This window comes from Myotis davidii, unplaced genomic scaffold (genome assembly GCF_000327345.1).
Source record: "Myotis davidii unplaced genomic scaffold, ASM32734v1 scaffold49, whole genome shotgun sequence".
Lineage (NCBI taxonomy): Eukaryota > Metazoa > Chordata > Mammalia > Chiroptera > Vespertilionidae > Myotis > Myotis davidii.
In genome coordinates, this window is record NW_006300375.1 from 4,726,251 (window position 1) to 4,738,270 (window position 12,020).

A 12,020-nucleotide genomic window follows, 5' to 3' on the forward strand; every position below is an offset into this window, starting at 1 on the left:
GTGCACACCCAGCAAGGTCTGAGAGGCTGGGTATGGATGATGCTCCTCTGCTGACATCCTAACGGTGGAATTGGACATCGGCCCAGGTTTCTTCATTCTACCACAGTGCTGTCCCCAAGTAATCATTCCTGTTTTTTTGAAGCCGCCTCTGGATCCCTTATCCCCCCACAGAGGAGAGACCAAGGCTGCTATTCACTTGGCTCCCCCATGTGTACTTTTGTTAGGCAATAGACTAGTTACGAAAATTGTTTCTCTGTACTGTATATTTTGTACCTGTTTACACCTCTAATTGATATAACTGATATTTTGAAAAACACATGAAGAGGAAATGCCCTGTTAAAATAAAACCTAACCAGCACTGAGGTGGTTTGGTGGGTTTCATTCTTAGATCTGCGTCTCTGGTACTGATGCCTCTAAACATGGCCCCCCAAGGCTGTGTGGTCAGCTCCCCAGGCACTTGGTCACCTTGGACCCAGGGAAGTGACAGTGCCTAAGAGCTATGAATGGAAGATTCTGGAGACGTTTGGAGGGGTTAATGTAATTTAGTCTTAGGTAATTTGATATCACGCACATGAGGACAGGAAGGTCAGGAGAAAAAGTGCAGAACATCAAAGCAAAGCTGATGCCGGATGTTTTTGCATCTTCTGGCTCAGCCAAGGCGAGGAAAGGATGGGCAATGCCTGTAGTTGTGTCTCAGAGTCAAGTCTGCCCCATGGCATTAGACCCAGGCTGACATGCGTATTCCCACCAACCAGAGGTAACAGTTGTTTCATCTCTACCACCAGCCCCCTTCCAAGTTCTCATGCCTTCTCTCCCTCTTGCCCATGTTCTCTGCATGCAGGAAACTTTTCATGCAGAACCCCCAGCCATTTAGTGGTTCACTAGATGGACGACTTGGAAGCATCTGGCTCGGCTGCACTCTTCAAGACGATATGGGAGGAGAGGGTTTAGATGAGGGAGGGTGCGGAGTTGAGTTTCAGACATCCAAAAGGGGGTTCCCAATCAGTAGTTAGGGAGACCACCGGTGGCGGAGACCCAACACTGTTTTCAGACTCCTGGCAACTCTCGCTCCGAACCCATTGCTCTGAAGCATTCTGTTTAGGCCATAGCACAGTGATCCCTTCCTGTGTTAATCTTATGTTGCTACTGTGACAAATTAACACAGACTTTGTGGCTAAAGCCAACACAGATTTACCTGACAGCTCTGGAGGTCAGAGGCCAAAATGAATCTCATGGAGTTAAAATCAAGATGTCAGCTGGGCTGCTTCCTCTGAGAGGAGGAGAATCTGTCTCCTTACCCCTTTCAATTTGCAGAGGCGCTTGCATTTTAGCACAGGCAGGACAACTCTTTCATCTCACCCTCTAGGTGAACTGAATTGCCTGCCCTTCCCTGAGCGCCATGTTGTTCCATGTGTCTACACTGTTTAGTGTTGTTCCTGCTGCATATAGTGTTGCCCTTCCCCTCACCCCCAGCCATCTGGTATATTTCTTACCCTCAGGTCTTGGCTTAGTGTCCCCCAGCTGTGCCCAGTCTCTGCAGGTAGAACTGATGCCTCCCATGTTTCTCTAGAACCCTTGCTCAGACTCCTGTTAGCTTGTTAGACTCTCCCTGACTTTGTATATAACATCTTCCTGGAAATGTGTATAAAGATATATGTATAAAATGAGACAACAGACTCACAGACACAGGAAGGCTTTATTCCCTGACAGCTATAGAAAGAAGTTCCTGATTTGGTATAATTGTCAAACTCCTTTAAAACCCTGAGTATTGTACAATGTATACATGATTCCTTAAAAATATTAAAAGCATAATTTAGACAATAAATATATGCAATTTCTGTCTTTAAAAAATAAAAAATGTGTGCTCCTGGTGGGAGCACACCCATGCCATTCCCCTCCCCTTGGCACGTGTCCCCTAACCTCTACGGCAGCGGTCACCAACCTTTCAGACCTCACAGACCACCGGTTGGCGCCCACTGCTCTAAGGGACCTTATGAGACTTGCAGCCAGGGGAGCAATGGGCAGCAGCAGCTCATCCCAGGCTAATCCTCTGAACCTGTCTCCAAGTCTCCCTCTTCCCCCTTTTCTCTGACTTCCCAATGAGCTAAGGCAGCCCAATGCAGGCTCTCCTGTTATGTCTTCTATGCCCTTCCGTGTTTCACTGCCCTAGTATGTTTTTGTTGTGGTTAATAAATTCTTGCTTTTCTACAAAAAAAGTAAAAAAAAAAAAATGTACATATCATGGATTGTATATCCTGAACACACTCCTGATATAAACATCTAGAAGTTCCAAATGGGATATAACATAATATTAAATATAAAGATAAAATAGAAAGTAATACATGAAAATCCAAGTGTGCCAGAAATGACAAAACACCCACTGTAAGCATTCAAGGAGCTGCTGTACCTACCTGCTGTGGGGTAAGGAGTTGGAACTGACACCTCCAAATAAAGTCCCTTGAAGGCTTTGTCTTCAGAAAATACATAGTTTAGTAAAAATGCATCCCAATACCAAAAGATGTATCCTCAGGAAGTAGATGTTGAGACAAAAGTACAAGAGGTTTATTGGGGAACTAGAAACCCAGTGCACAAAATTTGTGTACGGGTAGGGTCCCTAGGTTGGGCCGGTGATCAGGGCCAATATGTGGGTCGACCGGTGACACCCGCCTTGGTGGCGGCCTGGCACCGCCCCCTCATCGGCCCTGACGGGGGCAGCTCCTGCATTGAGCATCTGCCCCTGGTGGTCAGTGTGCATTATAGTGATTGGTCATTCCGCCATTCGGTTGATTTGCATATTAGGGTTTATTATATAGGATAATGACTATGAAAGGTAAAAGGGGGAAGAGGGGTTTTGCATGAAAAGTCTCAGAACAGGATATAGATCCAACATCTGTGAAAGGAGAGGAGAGGAAGCAGGTTCAGGCAGCAGAAACAGAACGTGAGCAGCTCTGACAAAGTTTTAACCAACCAAACACAGGGTTCTAGAGCAAACATTGCCTGGTAGAGGAGTCTTGTGCTGGACAGAAATGACCAGGCCCTATGAACATACCCACTGCGCGCTGGGGCTGCCCAAGAAAACTGTGGCCTTACCTCAAAAGCCAAGGCATTTCTCTGGTTGGGATGGCTCAGCAGCCAATCAATGTTTCTCACATCGATGATGTTTCTCTCTCTCACCTCCTTCTCTCTAAAAAATTAACGAAAATATTTTTTTAAAAAGCCAAAGCATTTCCTGAAGGAAATAATAACTGGAACAGTCAGCTGAATCACTCCTTGCAGCTGAATGATAAGTTCTGGAATAGAGATCTGAGTGGCATAACTCCATAGCTGGGCTCTGGGTGATGGTAGTAGATGGGGCAGTATCTTTCTTGAAAATCTAAAACCACAGCTATTGCCTCATGGAGTTTGGGATTCAAATTTACATCCCACAGGGCTGATAAATTGACATAAGAACTGGAATTGGGCCAATGCTAGCACTTGAGGTTTCTGGCTGAAGGGAACTCAGAAACAGGAGGAACTACCCCACAATCCAGACCACAAAACTGGTTCAATATAAGCTCACAATTAAAATGTTAAACCCACAAGGAAACAGTCCACCATTAGTGAGAACACAACAAACAGCAGGATCAAAAAACCAGGAAGTTGAGTCGCCTGCGTGGCTCAGTGGTTGAGCATCAACCTATGAATCAGGTCACAGTTCAATTCCAAGGTTGCTGGCTCCATCCCCAGTGGGGGGCATGAAGAAGGCAGCTGATCAATGATTCTTTCTCATCATTGATGTTTCTGTCTCCCTCTCCCTTCTCTGAAAATCAATAAAAACATATTTTAAAAAAACACAAGAAGTTGAATTTATATAAATATCCAAAATAGAACATAAATGTGATTAGTTTCATAAGGTATAAAACTAACAGGACAGAAAGTGGAAGAAGCATCGGAAGGCACTGTAAATACAAATCACCAAACCTTAAGAAAAATCAAGTTACTATTATAAAGAAAAATTTGAAAACAGAATTTCTAAAAATAAAACACATAGTCAATGAAAATTTTAAAACTCAATGGGTTGGATAAACAGCAGACCTAGACACAGCTGAAAAGAATTAGTCAAATGAAAGCGAGATGATGAAAGTACACGCGGAATGAAAGACAGAAAAATGATGGATGGAAACAGACGTTAAGAGCACAGCCTACAAACATCTACCATACATCTCAACAGATTTTCTCATCTACACTGCTGGTGGAAATGAAAAATGGCAGCCACTTTAGAATTCTGGCAGTTCCTCTAATGATTAAACAGAGTGGTCATACAATCCAGCAATCCTATATAGTAAAAGCCTATATATCTGCACAATGGAATGCTATACTGCTACAAAAAAGAAGGAACTTTTACCATTTGCAACAGCATGGATGGAACTGGAGAGCATTATGCTAAGCGAAATTAGCCAGTCGGAGAAAGATAAATATCACATGACCTCACTCATATGTGGGATATAATGACCAACATAATTTGATGAACAAAAATAGATCCAGAGACAAATGGCAGGGGAGGTAGGGAGGGTTAGAGTGCAACCAAAGGGCTTATATGCATATATATTAGCATATCCAATGGACACAGACACTGGGGCAGTGGGGGCTTGCCCGGGGTGGGAATGGCTGGGGCGGGGGGGGCGTCAATCGGGGAAAAAGGAGACATGTGTAAAACTTTAGACAATAAAAAAAAAGAACTGATCACATTTACACGGAAAAAATAAATAAAAGCCTAATATGCTAAGTGTCCAGTTGTCGGGTTGGCCATTCAACCAATCAAAGCATAACATGCTAATGATATACTAAGGCCACTCAACCACTCGCTATGATGTGCACTGACCACCAGGGGCAAACACTCTGACCAGTAGGTTAGCCTGCTGCTGGGGTCTGGCCAATAGGGACTGAGAGAGACAGGCTGGACCATGTCCTGGAGCCCTCCTGCAGTCCCTCCCCAGATGGTCAACCTCCTGTGTCTTTCCCAGGCCTGATTGTGCACCGGTCGGGTCCTTTGGCCTGGCCTGCGCCCTCTTGCAATCCGGGCTGAGGGACCAACCCCCCGAGTGCATAGATTTCGTGCACTGGGCCTCTAGTTTCATCATGAGAGATTTGAAAGCAGGTATGCAAATAAATTAAGTACATGACTGTTCACAGCAGTACTAGTTACAATAGACAAAAGTTGGAGACAACCCAAATGTCCATCAACTAACTAATGGATAAATAAAATGTGGTATAGCCATATGATGGAATATTATTTGACCATAAAATATGATTGAACAACTAATACATGCTACAACATGGATGGACCTAGAAACTATTATGCTAAGTGAAAGAAGCTACTCACAAAAGACCACATGATATATGACTCCATTCATACAAATGTCCACACATTGATAGAAACAGAAAGTATATTAGTGGTTGCATAGGGCTGGTGGTGGAGGAGAATATTAGGAGTAGGGATAACTAAAACATATAGGGGTGGGTTTTTTTTGAGGTAATAAGTGTTCTAAAATGGACTGTGCTAATGGTTGCACATATCAGTGAATAAAAACGATTGAATTGTACATTTTATTTTTAAAACTATATATATATTTTATTGATTTTTCACGGAGAGGAAAGGAGAGGGATAGAGAGTTAGAAACATTGATGAGAGAGAAACATCGGCAGGCTGCCTCTTGCACACCCCCTACTGGGGATGTGCCCACAACCAAGGTACATGCCCTTGACCAGAATCGAACCTGGGACCCTTCAGTCCGCAGGCCAACGCTCTATCCACTGAGCCAAACTGGTTAGGGCAAATTGTACATTTTAAATGGATGACGTATGTGTGTGAATTATATCTAAATAAAACTTTTATTAAAAAGAAAAGAAAGAATAGCTGACAATATTTAAGAATTGATAAAAGAAAAAAAGAATTGATAAAAGACATAAAAAGAAAATACTCAAATTCAAGAGAAAAAGACTGACATCAAAGAAAAAGATATTAAGCCTGGACAGGTGGCTCAGCCGGTTGGAATGTTGTCCTGTGGTTTGATTCTGGTCAGGGCACATGCCTGGATTGCAGGTTTGATTCCCCATCAGGGCACATGCAGGAGAGAGCTGATGGATGTTTTTCTCTCACATTGGTGTTTCTTTCTCTCTCCCTTCCTCTCTCTAAAAAAAATTAATAATCAATGAAAATGTGTCCTCAGGTGAGGATTAAAAAAAAAAACTTTTTAAAAAGGTAAAAGCTATTAGATTGACAATAGACTTCTATGATAAAAAAATAGAAGTCAGAAGACAGTAGACTAACACCTACAAAGTGGTGAGGGAAAATAATTCAACCTCAGTTTTATACCCTGATCAATTATCATATACAAGCAAAACCAAATACAGACATTTTCAGAAAAGAAAAATTGAGAATGTACCATTCACTGAAAAACTACTGAGGACTATCCTTTAAGTAGAAGAAAGAACGTAAGGGGCCTAGTTAGCAAAAAAATTTAGTGAACATGGGTAAATCTTTAACATGTGTTGACTTTATAAGACAATAAAAACAAATTTGGGTGGACACAACAACATGGAACTAAACACTAAACAACAATAACATGTAAGAAGGATGGAGCATGATGTCAATGAAAGCATCTTATGGGCCTTGTGATTTCAAGGGATGGGCAGATATATCAATTCCATTTAAATTTTATAACTCGAATACGTTTAAAATGTTCATCATAGCGCCCAGCCTGTGTGGCTCAGTGGTTGAGCATCAACCTATGAAACAGGAGGCCAAGATTCAATTCCAGGTTGTGGCACATGCCTGGGCTGCAGGCTCAAATCCCAGTGTGGGGCATGCAGGAGGCAGCCGATCAATGATTCTCCTCTCATCATTGATGTTTCTATCTCTCTCTCCCTCTCCAAAATCAATAAAAATATATTTTAAAAATAAAAAATATTAAAAAATAAATAAATAAAATGTTCATCATAGCTGCTAAAGGAACAGAAGCAGAATAACTCCCAGCAGAGAGAGAAAAGGTGAATAAAGAAATCTTGATTAATCTAATAGAAGTAGGAAAACAGGGAAAGAAGCAAAGAAAAGAAGCAAAATAAAATAGAAAAAATCCAAACATATCTATATTCACCATAAATGGGAAGAAAATAAGCTCTCCAGTAAAAAACAAATGGTTAGCCCTACCTGGTTTGGTGCAGTGGATAGAGCATCAGCCTGCGGACTGAAGGGTCTCAGGTTTGATTCCGGCCAAGGGCACATGCTTGGGTTGTGGGTTTGATCCCCAGTGTGGGGCGTGCAGGAGGCAGCTGATCAGTGATTCTCTCTCATCATTGATGTTTCTATTTCTCTATCCTCCCTTCCTCTCTGAAATCAATAAAAATATATATTTTTTAAAATGGTCATATTATAACACTGATAAATCCAGCTTTATGCTTTGAAGTTTTAATGAGAAACATTAGGTTATGATAATGGTTGCAGAACTTTGAACACACTAAAACCACTGAATTGTACACTTTAAATGAATGGCTTATGCTACTTGAATTATATCTCAGTAAAGATGTAATTTAATAAAAGCCAAAAAAATTTTCTAGATTAAAGACCTGTGAAAAAGGGAAACTGTACAGGTTGTATAACAAAATGTTGAGGACTATCCTTATGGCACTGGAGGAGGGAAGAAAATAAACAAAAAGAGACAGAAAAAAAATAAAAACCTAAAAAGAAAAGTACTAGATTTGATTGTATTTAAATATACATTTTGGTGCAACACCTACCATGAAAAATCTTGAGATAGTTGGGAGAAGATTTTTGGTCATGCGTATAATCAACAGTGCATTATGCAGATTATAACACTAAGAAACATCAAATGTAAGCACAAGGGTGGAGGATAACTTGTTGTAAGGTTGATGCACAACAGGTGAAGTGGTAGAATGTGTGTGAAGTAGGCTGTTAAAAATTAAAGATGTATATTATAAAACTTAGGGCAATCATTAAAAATTAGATATAAGTGAATGGCGAAAAATATAATTATTTTAAAAATAATTTAAGCCCTGGCCAGTGTGGCTCATTTGGTTAGGTGTCGTACCATGCACGGAAAGGTTGTTAGTTGTATTCTCAATCAGGGCACATGCCCATGTTTCCGCCTTAATCCCCGGTCAGGGGCATGCAGGAGGCAGCTGATGGGTGTTTCATTCTCACATCAATGTTTTTCTCTCTCCCTCTCCCTCTCCCTTCCTTCCTCTCTAAAAATCAATTTAAAAATCTTTTTAAAAAACTAAATAAATTAATTAAAAATGGAACTCCCATTTGACTCAGTAATCCCATCCCTAGGAATATATCCCAAGAAAGCAGAAACACCCATCAGAAAGGAGATATGCACCCCTATGCTCATAGCAGCACAATTCACCATAGCTAAGATCTGGAAACAGCCTAAGTGCCCATCAGCAGATAAGAGGATTGAAAAACTGTGGTACATCTACACGATGTAAAAAAGAAGGAACTCTTACCATTTGCAACATCATGGATGGGTCTGGAGAACATTATGCTAAGTGAAATAAGCCAGTCAGAGAAAGATAAATATCACATGATCTCACTCATTTGTGGAATATAATGAACAACATAAACTGATGAGCCAAAATAGAACCAAGGGAAAAAAAATATTTTAGGATATAATAGAAGTAATCCTGTTATTTGCAGATTTTTAATATTTTCTACAATTTTTGTGATATTATACTATGTTAGTACAATTTTGGTAATATATTTAAAATCTTTTTTTCTTGAAATATTAATTTTTAGTGCATGTAATATATTTTAAATCATTTTTCTTGAAATATTAATGTTTATTGCATGTAACATTATTATACTTAAAATCATTTTTCTTGAAATATTGTTTATGGCATGTAAAAACAAAATACATATGAAAAAAAACTAAATAAATTACAAATAGAACTTCCATTTGACCCAATAATCACACTCCTACAAATCTATCCCAAAAAAGCAGAAACATCATCAGAAAGGACATATTGCACCCCTATGTTCATAGCAGCACAATTTACAATAGTTAAGATTTGGAAACAGCCTAAGTGCCCATCAGCTGATGAGTGGATTAAAAAAGTGTAGCACATCTACACAATGGAATACTACGCTGCTATAAAAAAGAGGGAACTCTTACCATTTGCAACAGCATGGATGGACCTGGAGAGCATTATGCTAAGAGAATAAACCAGCCAGAGAAAGATAAATATCACATGTTCTCACTCATTTTTGAAATATAATGAACAACATAAACTGATGAACCAACATAGATACAGAGACATAGAAGCATCGAACAGAATGTCTAACCTCGGAGGGAAGGGAGGGTTTGGGTGGGTGGGGGGAACTTGTATGCATGCATATAAACATAACCCATGGACACAGACAATAGGGGGGTGAGGGCATGTGCTGGAGGGTGGGAACGGCTGGGAAGAGGTCAATGAGGGGAAAGGAGACATATGTAATAGTTTAAACTATAAAGAATTTAAATTTTTTAAAAGGCCAGCTAGATATTTTTTAATTGAAATTGGGCTCAATTTATAATCAATCTTAACATATTGAGTCTTCCAATTTATAATGATGGTATTTATTTATCATATTTGTATAGTTTTAGTTTCTTGTAATGTTTGTAGTTTTTAATACAAAGACTTTTGCACATATTTCACTATATTAATATCTAGTTATTTAACATTTTGGTGATGCTATTATAAGTGATGTTTTAAAATTTTATTTTAATTTTTCATTGCAAGTATATAATATATACTGACTTTGTATCCTAAAGCTATGGTAGATCCACTTTTTAGTTCTAATAAAATTTGTGTAGATTAAAAAAAACCCTAAATAAAGTAATTTAAGAGCAGACAAAAAAGGGGAATTATCAAATATCTGGAACACATGGAAAACTACTAGTAAGATGGCAGAGTTAAATGCAATCACATCAGTAATCACATTAAGGATTTGATGATAAGATCAATATGCAGAATTTTTTTAAAACACCTGTAGCCCAGACGGTGTGGCTCAGCAGTTGAGCGTCGACCTATGAACCAGGAGGTCATGGTTTGATTCCCGGTCAGAGCACATGCCCAGATTGCGGGCTTAATCCCCAACCTTGAGTGTGCAGGAGGCGGCCAATCAATGATTCTCTGTCATCACTGATGTTTGTATCTCTCCCTCTCTGAAATCAATAAAAATATATCTTTTAAAAAATAAAAACACCTATAAACCGCCCTGGCCCATGTTGTTCAGTGGTTAGAGCATCAGCTTGCACACCAAAGGGTCTTGGGTTCAATTCCCAGTCAAGGACAGGTTTCGGGTTTGATCCCCGGCTCCAGTTGGGGCACGTGTGGGAGACAATCAATGGATGTCTCTCTCTCACATCAATGTTTCTCTCTTCTCTCCCCCGCCCCTTTTCTTTCACACTCTCTAAAAATCAATGGAAAAATATCCTCCAGTGAGGATTAACAAAAACAAAACAAAAAACACCAATGAGAAAGACTTCACAACAGAAATATTGGCAAAGGATATGAAGAGGAAATTCAGAGGAAGGAACTGAATGCCTAGTAAATATGAAAAGATGTTCAGCTCTCTTAATGATCAGGGAAATACTAATATAGATACCAAGGAAAGTCACGCGCTACCATTTCACAGTCATAGTGCTGGCAAGGCTTCTGGGTCCGTTATCAGGGAGTGTTGGCAAAGATGTGAAAACAGGACCCCACCCAGGGCTGGTGGGCATGTCACCAGGCACCAGCTTGCTGGTGAGCTGTGCGGGTGGGCCTAGGGAAGGCGAGGGGCTCCTGTCCCCAGGGTGCTGCGGCCCTGTCTCCCCCAGAGCAACCATGTCACGGTGCACAGAGACACGCAGGCAGATGTTCCCAGCAGCAGGTCTGTTCTCATTCCCCTCAGGGACATTGGAAGTAAACTGGAGTTTACTTATCCAATGAAATACTATGTAGTAGTTAAAATGAACGAACCTGATATGCTTGTTTAAATGTGTCTCAGGAACATGACAAATGAAGGGGGGAGGAAGGAGAAAGCAAATTCCAACGGGATATAGACTGAATTTCATCATTCACACAAAACTGTAAAATACCAATACTAATGGAATGCACTGCTTATCGATAGAGGGTAGGGAACGCAGCAAGACAAGTGGTAAGTCTGATCTCTGGGGAGGAAAGGGCCAGGGCTGGGTGGCACTGGGCTTATCTCTACCCATAAGTTTCCATTTTTGAAGAGAGATCGGAGCCAACAGCACACGGAGTCCTGCTCCCGTTGGCCTTTCATGCAGGCTCCACCCCTGACCTCCCTGGGGTCCCCTTGCAGTGGTTCTCAACCTTCCTAATGCCGCGACCCTTTCATACAGTTCCTCATGTTGTGCTGACCCCCAACCATAAAATGATTTTCCTTGCTACTTCATAACTGTAATGTTGCTACTGTTACGAATCGTAATGCCAATATCTGACATGCAGGATGTGTTTTCAGGGGTCGAGACCCTAAGGCTTAGGGAACAAATATTACCCCCCTCCCCTTTAAGTTAGCCCCAGCTGTCTTCTCATCGCTTGTAACCACAAGGCCTGCCTATACTTTTTCTTTCCTTTTTTCTTCTTCATTTCAACTCCAGTTCTTGCTCCCTTGTAGGTAGATGTCCCATTTAATAGGTGAGTGAACCTGTCCAGGTACAGGAGTCGCCAGCTCCCAGCTCCACCCTGGCGTGGGGGACCCTGCTCACGGGTGGAGAGAGCATCCACACCGGGGACCTGGACTGCGGCTCCGACTTCGGGTAAACAAGTGCCTTCCCGCCCGGCCTCAGTTTCCCCCCCAGGACGGGTCTGGCCCCCGCCGGCTCCGTCGCCCCGTGATTCTCGGAATCCTGCTCTTTCGGGGCACACACCGCGCGCGGGCATTTCACTCGGGCACCCGGCCCCCTGGCTCCCCTTGGAAGCGCAGCCCGCGTCCCCGGCACGGCCCTGGACCCCGGCTGCACCGA

The 12,020-nt window shown here is 41.5% G+C and overlaps 2 protein-coding genes across 2 annotated transcripts in view; both read left to right on the forward strand.

Annotated features, from left to right (window-relative positions):
* ZNF746 (zinc finger protein 746) overlaps positions 1-1,825 on the forward strand; it is a 20,921-nt gene extending 19,096 nt beyond the window's left edge. The window contains exon 9 of the mRNA XM_015572707.1: positions 842-1,825. Coding sequence (XP_015428193.1) covers positions 842-885 — 44 coding nt within the window. The 3' untranslated portion in view covers positions 886-1,825. The remainder of the gene's footprint in view (positions 1-841) is intronic.
* Positions 1-12,020, forward strand: part of ZNF777 (zinc finger protein 777) — a 45,579-nt gene that overhangs the window by 3,787 nt on the left and 29,772 nt on the right. The window lies entirely within an intron of this gene.